Below are 18,683 nucleotides of genomic sequence, written 5' to 3'. Positions count from 1 at the left end.
TACATGCCCATGCGGTCAGAGGCAGGGCCACGGCCATCACGTTCCAACGGCATGTGCCATGGCAGGTCATCTACAGGGCGACTACCTTGGCCACCCCTTAGGCTCTCTGTAAACACTGTTTGGACGCAGCCGCTAGGTCAGACGCGGCGTTCGGGCAGGTGGTTCTAAGAAAGCTGTTTTCTTAAGGAGGGGCTCCTCTCCAACCTGGGGCTACATTCAGTTGTAATCGCCCATACCGTATGGATGGGACGGGACGTAGGAGTAATTATAAGTTCTCCAACATGGGGTTTGGCATGGATTCACATGCTCATGAATATTCCCTGTCGTCAGGCTGGGGATCCTCGGTAAAGAAAAAATCAGTTTCAGTTTCGTTTCTAAACTGTCTTCTAACAACCAATCAATGGTCTCTGGGTCATACTGCCCCCAGCCAATGACTGCCCTCAGCCAATGACTGCCCTCTACCTAAGCCCCTCCTCTGGCCGCCATCTTCAGATTTTTACCGCACGTTCAAGTGTTGGGAGTCCTCGTGCTATAGCTGTTGAGCTTTAACTGAGTTTTGCTCTATTTTTCGGTCAGCCGAGCCTCAAGCTCCATCGATCCATCAACCAACTAACAGGGACCCGTTTTTCGGAACTTTCTATGTCCCTCAAGGGCGATTTATTTATTTATTTATTAATTTTATTTTAATTTTTTTGGTTCAGTTCACTTCTTGGAGGCCTACACTGCGTGAATATGGCCGAAGATAAAGGTGACTCGACGCCTCTGTTAATGATCTGCCCAGGATGCGGGCTGTGGAACATCTTCCTGGACGATGGGCACTCACTGTGCATTTATTGCCTTTGTTCGGACCACTCACATGTGGAGGAGGCCTGTGCGTTCTGCAAGGACATGGTGCCACGCACCATGAAGAACCATCGCAAGTAGCTCGCCGAATGGCTGCAGACTAAGACCCCGGCGGCAGGTGAGTCCTTGTAGCATGCTTCTCCCAAGAGAAAATCTGAGCTGTCTCAGACCTTTGAGGGCGCTCCGGCAACGGGGGCCCAACATAAGGCAAAGCACTGAGAGTCTGCGGGCACCGGGAGTGCCGTTGGTACGGGCTCTGCGGCAGACAGGCAGGGTGCAGTATCGCAGACGCCGCCAACCACGAGCCAACGCTCCGGGCTCAGCGAAGAAAAGTAAGTCCGACCACCCGAATAAGCTTCTGGAGAAGGCCTGGTCGATTCCGATGGAGAAAGCCAAGGGGGAGCGAGGCGTTGACAATCCCCTCACGGTGAAGGCCTCAGACGCGCCCAAGGTCGTGAAGGCCCAGGTTCACCAGGCTAAGGCATCTATTGAGGGAGTGGTGGCGTCCCTGGCAAAGGCCGCAGATGCGGTCCCAATGGAGATGGAGTTTGTCGAGGCCAGGTCCTTCGGGAAGGATCCTGAGGAGGCGGATGTGGAAAGCGACGAGGAAACCGACGAGGGGCGGCAGGGCAGTGAGAAACCGGAAAACACCACGCTACTGCCGACACTCCCGCTGCCGCCACCACCGACGGACATGTCTGCAGACATTCTAAAAGCTCTGCACACCCTGTGCTCAGAGATGAGGACAAGGATGCCCGTGCCTCGGATGGGCGATCCAGTGGCGCCTAGACCATCAGGGGGACCCGTCACCTAAAAGAAGAGTCCATCCGCCTCTGCCCTACCATCCTTCACTTCCATCCCCTCCACAGAGGGACGAGACGGACTCAGACGGCGGCGGAATGGACCTCCTGTCATGATATCTGCTTCCAAAAGATCAGGACTTGCCCGACTCCCTTGGAAGCAGACCCATAACCCCGGTTCCGAGTGCCAGCCAGTCCCAATTGGGACCTTTTGGACCCTGTCCTGGCGCCAGTGGCACCAGGCTCATAAAGATGCCCAGTCCCAGCGCTGGAAGCGAAGGGCTCATAATGCTTGGGGGGACTTACCTGCAGCAGACCATGCTGCTTACTTACCTGCCAGTTGAACCCCTGATCCTCTTCTGTTTGGGACTACTTTTCCTGTTGGGTGGGGCAGGAGCCACTCCCTAGGTTCAGAACACTGGAACTCTTCTGGAAAGCAGGAACTCTTTTCTTAGGCGTGGCTGTGGAAGGAGAGACCTAAGCACTACAGAAGGATATTTAAACCACACCCGATGGATGAAACTTGCTTTGCGTTATTCTGCATTCTCTGCAGCAGAACGCTCATCGTGTCTTCTGCTTCTGATCCTGGGCCTAAGGGAACAAAGGTTTACCATCCTGGAATCCAGTCTTCAGCAGCACCTGTAAAGACAAAGAAAGAACAGGTTAGCACTACGGTCTTCAGTGGCAGCGCATCTCTTACCTGGTCCATCGGCTGTCACCAACGCCTCGCGCTGCATTCCGGCATCTGAAAGACAAAGGCTTACCTACTCTTCGCATGCTCCGGAGGTCTTCGCACTGCATTCCGGCATCTGAAAGACAAAAGCTTACCAGCTCTTCGCACGCTCCGGAGGCCTTCGGCAATGCATCCCGCATCTGAAAGACAAAAGAAGTTGCGTTTAAAGACATTGGGCAACTTTATTACTCACGTGCCATTACTCCTTCCCACGCCGAATCCAGTGGGTATTCCAGCACCCTTCAGCTTCTCTAAAGCTCCGAACTTGTACCTGCAAGATAAAAGGGACAGTTAGTGCGCATCGTGAAGCAGGCTACAAGCGCTTACTTACGTGCTTCCAGGCGCTTCTATTCCTCACGCGGGTTCGATCCTCAACTCTCATCAGCCCGCCATCCGCCATCGCCGGAACCCTGCAAAACAAGAGATATCATTACAAAAGACTTTTAAGACATTTGAAGTGCCCAGAACTTACCGTTCGTGCAGTTAACGACGGACAGCAGTCCTCTGAGGTCAAGAGGCCTGCACCCTTATCCAGTGAAGAAACTGGTTACGGCACCCTGCCCCGAGGCAGATGGAGAGCTCGGCATTCACTTACCTAAGGTGAGGGTGTTAACCTTTGGGGTTCTACAGGAGAAGAGAAAGGGAAGAGGAGAGAGGCACCCAATAACCCCAGTTCATTAATCCCATATTTTCTATCTGCAGACATCTTACTCTTCGAGTCAGACATACAGTGCACAGAGGTGCAGCCCAAAGAGCCAACCGTGTGTTACACATCACCTTTGAAGATACGGCATTCACCCAGTCAAGACCGGCGCCTCTGCGGTAATCAGGTGAGCGTTACACCTCCCGTCGACAGTACCCAGGGCTGCTCCACCCGACTACCTTGGCTTGTTTCATGCCATGATCTGTAGGGCCTCAGAGCTATTTCAACTGAACCCTGAGGAACAGAAGGAAGGAGGATTCCTTTATCAATGCTGAGAGGCCAAGAGGAAGACCGTGCTCTCGATCCCACTGTTGGATGACATTTGGGAAGAAGGACTATCCCTCCTGAAGAACCCGTCCTCGGCCCCGACAAAGAGACCGGCACGAGAAGAAATACAGGGTGCCAGACTCTGCACCAAGTGTCTCAGATCTCAGCTGCCCCCGGACCCAGTGGTCTCGGCCTTGGCCAGGAAGCAATCTGCAGGATCGGCGGCATCAACGTCCACTTCACCACCAGACGGCGAGGGACAGAAGCTAGACTCTATGGGATGACGGGTCATCTAGTCGGCGGCAACGACCATTAAGGCGGCCAACGCTCTCGCCATCGTGGCCCGCTACGACAGGGAGCTTTGGCTTAAAATCGCCTCTCCTGGACTTCCTTCCGGACGACAAGAGGGCGGAGGCCCTTGAAAATCCTACGAGAAGGCGAGTTGGCATCGGGCCATGCCATCATGGTGGCCACAAACATCGTAGACTCCGGCTTCCGCCAGATGGGCATCAGTGTTTGCCTTTGTCGGCGGGTTTGGCTGAAGGCCACCAATTTCCATCCAGACTAGGGTATTGGACATGCCCTTCGATGGGGACAACTTGTTCGGCAAGACGGTGGACGAATCTCTGCAAGCCATCAAGGCAGATACCGAGACGGCTCATGCCTTGGGCACACTCCAACAGCGACGGCCGTCCTTTCGGGCCTTCGGAGGCAAGTCCCATGGTGCCTCCAAAGGATTAGGTGGCACCTTCTCGTCGTACCGTCAACCACCCTGTTCCTCGGCCCAGGAAGCCTAAAGGGGCCGCAGCAAAGCCGGAGGAAATGATATTCATCGTCGCCAAGGCTCCCAAAGTGGGTCGTCCGCAACGAATCAGGACTCAGGACTGAACCGGCGTGAAGTCGGGCCCTCACGCGAGCACTCCGGTGGGAGGCCAGATGGCTAACTTCGTTGGCGTGTGGAAGTCCATCTCCACGGATAGTTCGGTGCCGGACGCCCTGGCCCACGGACACACCCTGTTTGCTTATTTTCACATCCCCATCCACAAGGGGCATCCAAAGTTTCTACGCTTCACGGTCCAGGGGCAGCACTAACAATTCGATGCCCTTCCCTTCGGTTTGAAGTCGGCGCCAAGGGTCTTCACCGAGTGCCTTGCCCCAGTGGCGCCGCGGCTGCGCCTGCAGAAAGTCCACGTCTACCCCTACCTGGACGATTGGCTCATCCGAGAAAAGTCAAGGGAACTCGCTGTCAAGCACACAGCGAAGACCGTCCACCTGCTCACGGAACTGGGGTTCTCGATAAGCTATGTGAAGTCTTGCTTGGTGCCATCGCAGGACGCTCTCTTTACTGGGGTCTAGGCTCAACAGTGTCTCCTCGTTCAGCTGTGCAGGCTGCGGATGCGGCCGCTGCAAGAGTTCCTTGATGCCCGTTGGATACAAGTGTCGGGGAGCTTTGAGGACAAGATCGCCCTCAACGAGACATTCAGTCAAGCGATTTGGTGGGCATGGACTTCGAGACCCCAGCACATAGGGAGACGACGAACGCCTCCCTGGAGGGATGGGGCACGCACACCGGAAATGTCCACGCAAGAGGCCTTTGGCTACCGGAGGAGTTGTTGCACATCAACCTCCTGGAGCTCCGGGCTGTACTTTGGGCCCTCAAATCATTACTTCCGTTCCTCAAGGGCATGGTGGTGCGGGTCTTCAACGACGACACCACTGTTAGGCAGAATTATATGCAGTACCCTTTGGGAACACTACACACAATTAAGACTACAAGTGACAGTACAATTTCACCTTTGGTACAAGCCTGTACTACACAATTATAGTGGTAGCAGTAGCAGATCAGCCAGCCTCATCTCAAGAGTAAGTGAGCAGTAGAAATAGTTAGACAAAGGACAGCAATTACTATGATTCAGGCAAACACTGACTCAAGGTTTCTAAGTAAAAGAAAATATATTTACTCAACAGTTGTATAACATTTAACTATTAAGCAAGTTAAAAATCATAAATACACCACACCCCTTAAATTCCAGACAAATTAAGCTCACAAAATGAAGTGGGAGCAAAATGGCACTCCAGCAATTTAAAAGGGAAGGAAAGACAAAGTTATTAGAAACTAGGCAAAACCAACAGGTAAGTCCTCGGGGCAATTGAACAAGAGACTACAGTGAAGAGATCAGCTAGAAAAGGCTTAGGGCCAAAGTCAATGGTTCAAAAGTCTTTTGCTCAAGATCACACAGTTCAGGGTAGTTTGCGGCACAGATTCCGGGTGAGGTTGGTTGGTAGAAAAGTTAGTTTAAAGAGGAGAGACGGACAAGCCCTCGGATTGGAGAAAGATTTCAAACACTTTCACCGCAGCTGACAACCATATTTGCACAGTACCTTAAAACGGAGAGGGAGCTGTAGCTGAGGCGGACGTTCCTGGTGGTTCCTGCAGGCTCACGGTTCCTGAAGCGACTGTCGGACTGACACGAGGTAGGAAGACTGGAGGGTCCTGCGCCACCCAGGGAAGAACCCAGCAGCAGAGCAAAACAATGAATAAAAGGTGCGTTCCTTAAAACCCAAGCAGGGTCCGACCTAGCTATCTGGCCCACTGTAGCTCTATACAGCGAATTCGTTTGGGCGAACTGGTTTGTCCCACCAGCTCAAGGGAAGAAGTTTCCTGGAGGATCTTCTGTCGTCGGATTCTGGCTATTTGGACCTGCAGCAGGGCTTCACCGGGCGATTCAGTCTTGGTAGGGGTCCTCTTCTTCCAGTTCCTCTTTGGTTCTTTGGTTCCAGTGGCGACTCTGCTCTTCCAGTCCCAGAGACATGCTTTTTATGCAGTTTTCCCGCATTCATACAGCCTGGCTGTCAATCACACAGCTGGGTGGCTGGCCTGGCAAGGCCAGTCCCCTTAGCCAATCAGACAAACACACACAGCAAAACACAGGTAAGAGTGGAAAAAAGGCTCACACTCACACTCTTACCAGGTGAAAAATAATCAACCCTAGAAATCCAGCAAAGCTGCTGAGGTACTCATTAGGTAAGGGAAATCAGCCATGTATGAGAATTCTCCCTAACAACCACCACAATCTTCTACATTCAGAAGCAGGGGGGCACCAGATCCCCGGCTCTCTCCAAGGAAGCGCAGATTCTATGGCACTGCGCCGTCGCCCAGAGGATGTTCCTGGTACCCTTTTATCTGGCAGAAGTGAAGAACACTATCGCCGACTCACTCAGCAGGGAGCTGCACTCTTGCCACGAGTGGGAACTTCGGCAGGATCAGGTGGAACTACTGTTTCGGCGATAGGGCAATGCCCAAATCGATCTGTTTGCGACACACACCAAGTGCCGGAGGTTCGCCAACAGGTTTCTCCAGCTGGGGAGCATGGGGGGAGGCATACTCCTTCCCCTGGGACGGCCTGTTCCTCTGTGTTTTCCCCCGTTGCCGTTGCTTCTGCGACTCATCTGTCAACTCAGACGGTCCTGGTGCAGGATGTTACTCGTGGCACCGGTGTGGCCGAGGCAGATATTTTACCCGGACCTTCTGGGCATGTCCGCATCCCCTCCAGTCAAGCTTCCGGCAGACTCAGATCTTCTCGCCAGGGAAGGAGGCCCGATCTGCACCACAACCCAGAGTCACTGAACTTGCAGGCCTGGCTCCTCCAGCGCTAGAGTTTGGTGGATACAATCTCCCAGTGGACTGCAAGGAGGTGCTTGCCAAGGCCAGGCTTTGTTGACACTGAAATGCTATGGCCATAAGTGGAAGAGGTTCGCTGTCTGGTGCTGTGCACAGATCGACCCTCTATGGGTTAAGGCCCCGCATGTGCTGCCCGATTTGCTGTCGATGGCCAAGGCAGGGTCGGCCCATACTTCCATCAAGGTTCATCTGGCAGCTCTTTTCCGCTACACCAGCACTCCGGGGGGGGGGGGGAGTGGTCGTCATTGTGGTCACACCGCCTGGTTAAGGAATTCATTAAAGGACTTTTCCCTTCGTTCCCGCCGGTGAAGGCTCCAGCCCTGGCGTGGGAGCTCAATGTGGTGCTTAATAGGCTCATGGGTCCCCTATTCGAGCCTATGCATTCGGCGCCGCTGACGTTTGTATCATGGGAGTCAGCGTTTCTTGTGACTATTACTTCCGCATGACAAAAAAAACAGCTGTTTGTGAACTTTGGCCCTGTGAACCAAGGGAAGGACCTCTCCAAGGCTTCAATTTCCTGGTGGCTCTCCGGCTGCATCACCCATTGTTACTGGTTGGCAAACCGACTGTTGCCGTGCCGTCAGAGAGCCCATTCGACCAGAGCAATAGCTGCAACTACAGCGTTCCTGTCTGGTGTGCCCCGGCTGGACATCTGCAGGGCTACTACGTGGACGTCGACGCACACCTTCACGAAATTCTACTGCATTGACCGGTTTTCCAAGGAGGAGTCCAGAGTCGGCCAAGCAGTGCTGCGCAACCTGTTCGCTTGAAGGTGAACTTGGTGAGGAAGTAACAGATGCTTAATGTTGAGCCTTGCCACCTCCCGTGGTTGTGCATGTGTATACTGCTATATATTCTTTATTCATGAGCATGTGAATCCATGCAGTCCCATGCTGGAGAACAGCTACCGGTAAGTAACGTGTTCCTTACTCATCGTATTGACTAACATACTCTTAGTCCAAAGTCCCCTTTCCTCCATACTGGACATCTCCACGGCAGAGGCCTGTGGCTGCTGGAGGAGAGGGATCACCACATCAGTGTCCTGGAACTGAGAGCAGTGTTCTGGGCACTAGTGTCGTTCCTTCCGTCCCTCAAAGGCAAGGTGGTGAGGGTCTTCACGGACAAGACCACCATGATGATCTTCATCAAGAAGCAGCGGAGCACCAGATCTGCTGCGCTCTCCATAGAGGTGCAGGACTTGTGGCACTGGGCCTTCGCCCAAGGGATGGATCTCCTTCCTTTTTACCTGGCGGGAGTCGAGAACACCATTGACTACCTCAGCAGGGAGCTGCACTCTTGCCACTAGTGGGAGCTTCGGCAGGATCAAGTGAACAACCTTTCTTAGGTTGGGCAGACCCTAGATCGATCTGTTTGCGATGGCAACGAACTACAATTGCCAGAGATTAGCAAGCCGGTTCCACCACCCGGGGAGCACAGGGGACACGGTTTCCTTCCCATGGCGAGGCCTATTCCTGTAGCCATTCCTGCCGTTACCTCTTCTGCTGCGAGGAGTCAGTCAACTCAAATGGTGCTGATGCAGGCTGATCCTCATCGCCCCGGCGTGGCCGAGGCAGTTTTGCTACCCAGACCTTCTCAGCCTGTCAACATCACCTCCAGTCAAGCTGCCAGTGGTCGCGGATCTGTTCGCCATAGAAGGGGGCGCAATCCTTGTTAGGGAGAATCCTGTGCAGTGTCCTTATGGACCACTACACACAATGAAGACTACAAGTGGTAATACAAGTTCATCTTTGGTACAAGCCCGACTACTATGTTAAAGTGGTAGCAGTAGCAGAGCAGCCAGACTTCCCAAGAGCAAATGAGCAGTAGTAGAGATTACACAAAGGACCACAATTACTGTGACTCAAGCAAACACGGACTCAAGGTTTTTGGTTGGAAAGTAAAAGTACATTTATTTCTAAACCATCTGTTGGTAAAACACTTCACTTCTATTAAATTAAAACCACACGAAAAATACACTACAAACGACCAATTCTCTTGGCACTGAACAACTCAAGGTAAGTACCCTATATTTTAATGGACCGGTGTTGTGAAACAAAAGGCGTTACCGGGAATACATGTTCGATCACTTTGTCAGTAATTACAGTTCGGTCTTACTAAAGATACGCGTATCCGCGGAAAGAAATATAACCGGGGCAAAAACACACTTAGCACCCGAGTTAACCAAAGAGTTGGGGCAAAAATCATAGGCAATACTTTAGTCAAGGCAGACAGAATCAGAGAACACTTGCTGACAGGAAAACAAAAGTCAATAGGCCGGAGCCAGTGTCAAGTGGAACCGGGTTCCTGTTGTCGAGGATTACAGTCAGTTCAAGATTCTACGTTGCCAGGAGTACTTGGATATTGTCAACAGAGGAAGCAAAAGTTATAAGGAGGGAAGACAAGGGCAAGCCTTGGATGATGAGAAAAGGGATTCACCCTAGTTCCTCGAAATTGGACACAGTACCTTATTCAATGAAGGAGCTAACGGCAAGGCAGTTCCTGGTAGTTTCCTGCGGTTCCTGGCGCTTCGGTCGTGGAGACGAGGAGGACGACGTCTGGAGGGGTCTACACTACTCGGGGATGAGGCCAGCAGCAGCGACGGCGAATAAAAGGTGCGCTCCTTTAAAACAGGAGAGGCTCTTCAGATGGCTATCCGGACCACTACAGCAGAGTGCAGTGATTTCGACCACGAAGAGGATCCTCTGGCTGTGGAAGATGTGCCGGTTGACCCCACCATGCTCAAGGGAAGAAGACTCTGGACTGGATCTTCTCTGGTCGTTGAATGGTTGATAGCTCAGGACTGCAGCAGGGCTTCACCGGGAAGGGGTAGTTGCAGCAGCCGTCGTCTTCTCCACTTCTCTTCTGTTCCTTGTAGTTCCAGTGGCGACTCTGACTTCCAGCCCAAGAGTCCTGTCTTTTATGCCTGGCTGTCAATCATGCAGCAGGGGGGTTGTCCGGCCCAGACTACCACCTCAGCCAATCATGGCAAAGTGCGACTTGGGTTTCCTAGGACTACACCCGCCCTCTCACATTCCGCCCACCTAGACACCCAGGCGGCAAGAGGAGGGCTTCTGGGCAGAAGCCCGCCAAAAGACGTTGAACAAAGAAGGCAAACCTGGTTTGCCGCACAAAGTAAAACACAAGAAGGACTTCAACAAAAAGAAATGGCAAATAAACCCGACAAGAGCCAAAATAAAGTGTATTTGGTCAAGCGGGTTTATGTTAGAGGCTAATATAATGGCGTGAAACAATACCACGTTTATATAGTTTAATCGGCGTAAAAAAGTTAGGGTAGATGCCACTGCCACCAACCAAGTCTAAATGTTAAAAGAGCAAAACAAAGCTCAGAGAAGCACAGACAAAAAGGATAAGCATTAACCCTTTCCAGTACTCCATGTAAGATGGGGTGTATTGGGTCTGTAGTTTAAAGTGACTATGTAAAGTTAATGGCAACTTTACCTGTTTCTGGGGGATAGTAGTCGGCCCCAGAAAAGAAGTCATTGGGAAGTTTTAGAGACCACCCTGTGTTGCTGCACGAAGGTGCTGTTAGGCAGTATCCAGTGCCGGGAGCACTACACCAGATTAGGACTACAGGTGAGCGCAATGAATCTCCTTTGGTATCAGTACCACAAAGATTTAGTTGGTAGCTGTGGCTGAGCAGTCAGACTTATCTCAAGAGGGAGATGAGCAGTGTTCAGGGTTTACACATTAGGCCCATTAGACCATGGAACAAGGAAACACTGACGAAAGCTTTGTAGTTAAAAAGTCGATATATATTTTATACACTTCTAATAAAACACATGTATCACAAGTATCAATCAAGTTAAAGAAGTCAAGGAAAAATATAAACACTCCCTATATGAATTGTAGACCAAGTGAACCAGAGTGAAAACTACACACAAGGGATCCTCTAACCATTCCTCACAAGGGAGGGAAAGTACAAGTTATTCAGAAATAGGTCTTATACACCCTAACACTTCGCATCAGTTGTGAACCAGTTCAGCAAGACCGTGCATCAGTGTAAGCAATACTTAAAATGAAAACTGAGCAAAATGGCATTTCACAATGATTATGCAGTGGGAAGAAAGGGGAGTTATAAGAAAGGGGTGCACCACACAGTTCGAATGGAGAATCAATCTCGAGAAGGCAGATCTAACAAATGTGACCAGAGTCAGTAGGCTGGTACAGGGCAAGGGCCCAGGAGCAAAATGTTCTTGTAGCTGCAGTCAAGTCTTTGGTTAACGATATTGAAAAGGTGGTTGCAAAGGTTGAAAAGACAATGTTAAGAGGGGCCGCCAACCCAACAGATGGGTAAAGGATTTAAAACACCTTTATCACTACCGCGAAGAAAGGGTGGCCTGGCGGAACAATGTACCTTAAAATGAAGAAGTGACTCCTGCGGTGGTGGTTGTTCCTGCAGTTCGGGTGATCCGGCAGAGGAAGAGATGTTCTTGTCGTGGAGGAAGGTTTGAGTTACAGCACTACTGAGGGATGAAACCAGCCGCGGTGCTGCCCGACGAATAAAAGGTATGCTCCTTTAAATCGCGGTCCGGGTGGACTGGTGCCTGGCTATCCGGCGCCCAAGTACAAGGTACGTAAGATTGGACCAAGGCAGGTCCGGGAAGGTGATTTGCAAACTGGTTGGTCCCACCAGCTCAAGGGAAGAAGGCTCTTGCAGGTGAAGATCTTCTCCCGTCGTTTGGAGAAATGGTGAGATGCTGCAGCAGGGCTTCACCGGTGGTTCAGTCGTTGCATATGTCTTTGGCTTCTATCCTCTTCGGCTTCTTAGTTCCAGTGGCGACGTCTTGCTCTTCCAGTCCTCAGGACCCTGCTTTTAAGCAAAAAATAGCCATTCATACAGCCTAGCTGTCACTCACACAGTGGAGTGGTCATCTTGGCGGGAGACCCTCCAGCCTATCCGGATAGTGTGACATTGGTTGCTGAAGCAACCCTGTCCAGGGGTCCTACTCCCCCTCCCACACAATGGACCCACCCTAGACTCAGTGGCGCCGGAAGGAGGGCTTCTGGGCAGAAGGCCGCTAAACGGACTAACAAAGGATCCCCGACCTGGGCTCGGATTGTAGAGAAAGACACGAGAAAGAAGTTATGTTAAAATTCTGGCAAATAAAACCTACCGGAGCAAAGTTAATATTAAAATGCACCAGCGGTATGTTAGAGGCTGTCAGAAAAAGTGGTAGCCTCGAACAATGGGAAAATCCCATAGAGAAATATTCGCAGTCGAATATTTATGGTAGTAACCACTGCCACCAGCCAGAAACTTTTGAGAGGTACTGTAGGGTACACTCTCGTAAATGAATATAGGGGAAAAACTATTAACCCCTTCCAATACCTCCATAGTAAGATGGGTTGTACTGGTTTAGTTCATAGTATTTGACTAGTAAAGTCAATGGGGACTTTACATGCCCTGGTAGACAGTAAATGGAGTATGGAGTCTATGTTTGGGGGTCGCTATGACACCCCTGTGTCACTGCACTGAGGGTGCTGTGTAACACATGTGAATAAAGATGGTTCCTATTGGGTTGAGAAGATCCCATAAGCATTAAACACAAAAATAGCCTAGAACACAAACAGCAAAAATGCCCAAGAGTGGGAAAAAAAAGTCTCACTCTTAGCAGGTAAAAAGAAACAAACCCTTCAAATCCAGCAAAGCTGCTGGGGGACTCTTTAGGTGAGGGGAATTAGCCATAGAATGAGAATTCTCCCTAACAATCCTGCACTACGACCCAGGATTGCTGAACCCTGAAGGCCTGGCTTCTGCAGCCTTAGAGTTCGGTGGGTATGAGCTACTGGCGGAATGCAGGAAGGTCCTTTCCAGGGCCAGAGCGTCGTCGATTCTTAAGTTCTACAGGCACAAGCGGAAGCATTTTGCAACTTGCTGCCGGACGCAGAAGATCAACCCTCTGAGGCTCACGGCCCCTCGGATCCTTCCATACTTGTCATTGGCCAAGGCGGGGCTGGCGCATGCCTCCATCAAAGTGCATCTGGAGGCTATCTCCCGCTACACCAGGTCTCTTGGGTGGTGTTCTCTTTTGTCACATTGTCTAGTCAAGGAGTTCCTCAAAGGACTGTTTTGATCCCACCAGTGAAGTCAACTGCCCCAGTGTGGGAACTCAACGTGGTGTTGATGAGGCTCAATGGGGGGGTGGGGGAGGGGGATGTGGCCTTCAATCCTATGCTTCAAGCTCCTCTCAATTCCCTTTTGTGGAAGACCGCTTTTCTCGTGGCCGTGTCTTGCAAGCTGCCCTATTTGACTTTCCACGAGGAGAGGATGGTGCTGCGGACGCACCTCTACTTCATGCCTAAGGTTCCGTCGGAATTTAATCTCAACGAGCATTTGGTGTTAACTTCGTTTTTCCGGCGCCTTCGTCGACGACTGAAAGGACATTGCACTTGCTGGATCTGGCTCGAGCACTGAAGTTGTGGCCAGCACGAAGAATTTCCGGAAGGCGTCACAATTTTTCGTGAACTTTGGTCCTGTGATCCACGGGAAAGCTTTGTTCAAGGCTTTCCAGGTGGCTCTTGGGCTGTATCACGCACTGTCACCGATTGGCAAACCTACTGCTGCCCGAGAGCCCACTCCACCAGAGCGATTGCTGCTTCGGCGGTCCTGTCTGGTGTGCCCCTATTGGAGATCTGCAGGTCTGCTACGTGGAGGTATACGCACACCTTCATGAGATTCTACTGCATCAACAGTGATTCCAGAGAGTAGTCCAGGATTGGCCAAGCAGTGCTACGCAACCTGTTTGCTTGAAGGTGATACTGGTGAGGGGGTAAGAGTAATTGCCTCTGTTGAGCCTCGGCACCTCCCATGGTTGTGCTTTGTATTCTTTATTCATGAGCATGTGAATCTATGCCCCATGATGGAGAAGGGACAAGTTACTTACCTGTTACTGTTCTCCAGCATGGGTCTAGCATGGATTCACATGCAAACCCTCCCTCCTGCCCCTCTGCAGCTCTTGTGGTCATACGGTCACTTTACGTGTTACCAAATCTGAAGATGGCTGCTAGGGCAGGGTCTTGGGGAGAGGACAGTCATTAGCTGGGGACAGTATCACCCAGAGCTCAGTGATTGGTTTATAGGAGAAAGGCAGTTTAAGTAAAAGTGAAATGTTTTTTTTCTTTTACCAAGGATTCCCGGCCTGACAATGGGGAATATTCATGAGCATGTGAATCCATGCCAGACCCATGCTTAGTTGCATTCTTGGGTAGCGTCCGTTCTCACTCAATTCAAATGTAAATGAGGTATATGAACACCTGGAAAGTAAAAACACATTGTATTTGTGGCTGCTCTGTTCTGTTGAGTGGTAACCTTTCTAAAATGTTTGTTTTGTAGATGATGTGATGTTATTTCTGAAAATGTATGATCCAAAAACACGGAGTTTGAATTACTGTGGGCATATCTACACACCAATTTCTTGTAAAATACGTAAGTTTATAAACTTCCCTTAAAATGTCATTTTGAATTATTAAATGTAATTGATCAAATTAAAGTTTGATTTAAAGATGCACCACATGTGCTCTCTCTCCTGACAGGTGATTTGCTGCCAGTTATGTGTGAGCGAGCAGGATTTCCGCAAGGAACAAATCTTATCCTCTATGAGGTTTGTATTGGTTATAGTATTTTATGGGAAACATTATTTTTCCAATGATTAGTGCTTCATATGTGAGTTGAAAGAACATTATTGAGCATTGTGAATTTGATTTTGCTTGCCTGATAAGTCTTGTTCATCACGTTGTACTAGTTTTACAGTATAAAAGACCATTTAAGAATGCGTCTGAACTTAATTAAATGCCCTTTCTTAATTCCCAGCTTTCTAGAGTACAATAACCTGTCTTAAAGGTGTGTTTGCCTGGCTGACGTGTGTGGAAACAGTGCTTATGTACAACAGGCCATTAATACATTTTATGACCTACAAAGCACAGAATTTTGACAATTTGCATCTCCTGAGCTGCAAGAGCAAGCCTTTCATATAGGCGTAAACGCGTCCTGTCCTAATTGGGGCTGGGGAAAGCCTAATCTTACCTGGGTACCGGTCGCTATGGCAAAGGAGCTTATGAAAAATGTGTTAGGTTGTTAGATTTTCTTTTCGTAAACCTTAATCTCTGACCGAGCCTTCCAGCACTACTGCTGGACTCTGCCATATTTCTCTTTGACATTGAAGGTGCGCAATACTTTTAGCTCCCTCGCTTCCTGAATTTACCTTTGTTGTTGGACCATTGTACCCTTGTTAAAAGGTTCTGGTGTGGGGAGACCTATAATATTTGCTGTTCCTCTGTGATATGCTATGGCAAATACCTCCTGTCCCTTTTGCAATGTCTGTCTTGGATGCTACCCGGCAGATTCGGAGAGGCCGGCAGTACTCTATTGGTCTACCACTTCCAGGTTTGAAGGTTGCAGCAGGACAGGTCGCCTCTAGCCTATTTTCTGGATAAAAGGAGACCAGTGTTATGCAAGATTTTCTTTTTGCTGCTTTACTCGCATAGATTTGTATTGGACACCATTGCTTTTTGCTTGCATTGAACCCTATCCTTAGTTTTGGAGGCAAGTAAAGCAGCCTGCTTTACTTCCCTTGCCAATTGGCTCATTCTCATTGGGAAACCGATACTCTCCAAGACTACCAATACTGAAAGACTATGTCTCGCTTTGTGAATTTGTTGTTACAATTGCACACATCACCTTACAGTGAAGTGCACTTAGGATACTAAGTATCTTTTTATATAATGTCTTTTTGGTGACTTTCCCAGTGTGCCTTCGATAAGCTGGTGGCTTCTGTGATAATTGTACAGTTTTTGGAACATTCTACTTGTGCAAGTAGCTCGTGTGCTACAATGGTTGTAGCACTATTTTTTACGGTTGTTCTCTCCATATTGTTCTTTGGCATTCTTCCTGCCTGGTCAGTTCAGGAAATGCCTTCTGTGGAATGTCCTTTCCTGGGAATGTTGTGGCTTTTGTGGGCTAACAGGTGATTTGTGTGGCCAGAGGAAGTGTCTCGGACTGTCTATTACCAATCCACATCCCTGGTGCTAAAATCAAACATCTAACTGTAAGGGGATGCATGCCCAGCCCAACTTATCAAAGGCTCGGCACACATCCTCGCCCCTTTCCTAACCGCCTTCATTAACTCATCCTTCCAGGCAGGCCACGTTCCAACTGGACTCAAGGAAGCCTGGGTACACCCGCTCCTTTAAAAAAACCATCCGTTGACCCAACGGTCCCAGGGAACTACAGGCCCATCACCACCGTCCCTTGCCTACTGTTAGGGAGAATTGTCATTTATTGCAAATTTCCCTCACCTAGTGAGTCCCTTAGCAGCTTTGCTGGATTTCAGGGGTTTATTTTTTTCCACCTGGTAAGAGTGTGAGCTTGTTCCCACTCTTACATGTGTTTTGCCATGTGTATTTCTACTGTTGGTGTGATCTTGGGCTCTGGAGCTACACCACTCCATGAGCCCCACTTTTTGTGTGTTACACAGCACCTTCAGTGCAGTAACACAGGGTCGTCTTTGAGACTTCCCCCACTGACTCCATGTTTCTGGGGCTGACTACTGTCCCCCAGAAACAGGTAAAGTTGCCATTAATTGTATATGCAGACCCAGTACACCCCATCTTAAATGGATTACTGGAAAGGGTTAATTCCTACCCCTTTTTGGCTGTGCCTCTCTGAGTTTTTTTTTGCTCTCAACACTAAGACTTGGCTGGTGGCAGTGGTATTTACCCTAACCTTTCTACCACGATTGTACTATATTTTTATTTATTTTTTATTTTATTTGTATGAATCAAAAATAAAAATTGATTTTTACAAAGAACTTTTCATAGTCAGTGTCTCATTTTGTCTTTTGTGCAGATTTCGTTTTAAAAAAGGAAGTAAGACTACTGAATTTTTCAGCCTTCTACGGCCTCTTCGGGCTGGGACTGAGTAAAAAAAGATACAATCAGTCGGGGTGTCGGTTCACTAGTATCGGTTCCCTAGAGGTCTCGTGGTATTGGAGAGCCGATTGTAGGACCTTGGCTTACAAGATCTTTTCCGGAGGAGCCAAGCTGTCCAATTTTGCCATGATTTGGTGCACAAGTTGCGAGGTAGCCGTTAGCCAGGTCGGGTTGTCCCCTCTAATCATTCTTGACCACCAACAAGATTCACTGTCTAGAGAAGGATCAGAAGAAAAATGCAGCATAGAGGCTGTCCTGATTGATTTTGTTTCTGGACAACCCAAGAGGAGATGTCGAACTGTCTTTTATTTGTGTTGCGACATAATCTGCAGTGTGGTGAGTTTGATAAACCCCTGATGGTTCTGATTTCGTTTGTTGGCATCAAGTTCAATCTCACTCGTAAAATACAGTTTCTTGCTTTTCTGTTGGGGAATTGTTTGACATATCCCTGTAGTTAATTCAGTTTCTTTGTGTTTGGTGGCAAGTGGAATGTTAGTTTATTTTCTGAAGCTTTTGCGAGCGTCGTGATCCAGTCTAACTCTTTGATTTTTACCGGGTTTTGGATCAAGTCGTCTTCGTCACACTCGATTTCTTTCAAAAGCCCTGAGATGTATGACTTCCAAGTTTGTACAGGTTTATTTGATTCGACTGCTAGTTCTTTTTTGATCAGTCCATATAGCAGTGGACTTTCAGGGAGCAAGATTTTTCTATAAAGTCTTAAGGAGTTGCAATTCAGAGTCCCTTGAAGGGACAGGAGACTCAGTTCTCTGCGAATAGAAGCTACGGCCGTAGAAGTTGGGAGACCAAGGACTGTTCGCCAGTAATAAGCTTTGTGTTTGGGCCAGATTTCGCGCGGGAGCAGTATCATCGCTTCTGTACCGTAGTTTAAAGCAGGAACCACCTTCATTTTGTAAAAATCGATCGCTGGGATCGTTGAAAATTGGCCTAGCTTCTGGTCAATTGCTTTTCCTTGGTAGCAAGTTTCCTAGTTTTTATTCTTAGATGCTCTTGCATGGCTGTTTATTTTTTGGTGTTGTCCAGCAAGATGCCCAAGTACTTGAAGTTTTGGACTTTTTCGATCTCTGCCACTTGAAAGAACCATTTTAGTTTTTCCGTTTTCTTTGTTGTTTTTTCCAAGGTAACTATTTTTGTTTTACCTTTGTTTACTTCCAGGTTGTTAGATGTTACGTAGTCGTACAAGTTGTCAAGTTGGCGCTGTAATCCTATAGGCGTTTGATCAATCAGTATGAGATTGTCAGCGTAGAGTAATCTACTGATAGTATGTTGACCCATCCGGGGAGGGAACGATCTCACAGATGTTTCCGATGCTTGATAGTCGCCAAGGTAGGCCAGAAAGAGTGTGGGGGCCAAAGGACACCCCTGCTTGACTCCTCTTTGAGTCGCAATAGGTTTTGATAGTAAACCTTGGCAGTTCAGTCTGACTCGGACTGACGTGTTCGTGTGCAACGCTTTGATGGGGTTCAATATGGCTTCAGGACAGGACCAGTTTTTCAGTTTACTCCATAAGAGAGTCCTGCCAACTCTGTTGAATGCTTGGGAAAAGTCAATGGAGGCCAGATGTAACCTAGGCCCCCCTTCAAGCACTTTAGTTTTGAATATGCTTATTAAAAGGATGTTGACTGTAGTTCCCAGGTTCTTTTTGAATCCAGATTGGAATGGATCGTTGCACGCGGCGTCCAGGGCCCA

At 49.2% G+C, this 18,683-nt stretch overlaps 1 protein-coding gene across 4 annotated transcripts in view; it reads left to right on the top strand.

Moving 5' to 3' along the window:
- The window catches only part of USP7 (ubiquitin specific peptidase 7), a 2,259,762-nt gene that overhangs the window by 1,582,215 nt on the left and 658,864 nt on the right, over positions 1 to 18,683 (top strand). For 3 of the 4 annotated variants that reach the window (XM_069647849.1, XM_069647847.1, XM_069647848.1), the window contains exons 19-20: positions 14,383 to 14,475; positions 14,553 to 14,650. In XM_069647849.1, coding sequence (XP_069503950.1) covers positions 14,383 to 14,475; positions 14,553 to 14,650 — 191 coding nt within the window. The remainder of the gene's footprint in view (positions 1 to 14,382; positions 14,476 to 14,552; positions 14,651 to 18,683) is intronic. The other variant, XM_069647850.1, reaches the window with a different exon arrangement.

This window comes from Ambystoma mexicanum, chromosome 2q, assembly GCF_040938575.1.
Source record: "Ambystoma mexicanum isolate Mex_15411 chromosome 2q, UKY_AmexF1_1, whole genome shotgun sequence".
In the NCBI taxonomy this organism is placed as follows: domain Eukaryota; kingdom Metazoa; phylum Chordata; class Amphibia; order Caudata; family Ambystomatidae; genus Ambystoma; species Ambystoma mexicanum.
The sequence above is the reverse complement of the archived record's forward strand: the minus strand, read 5'-3'. Positions and strand labels throughout refer to the sequence as shown.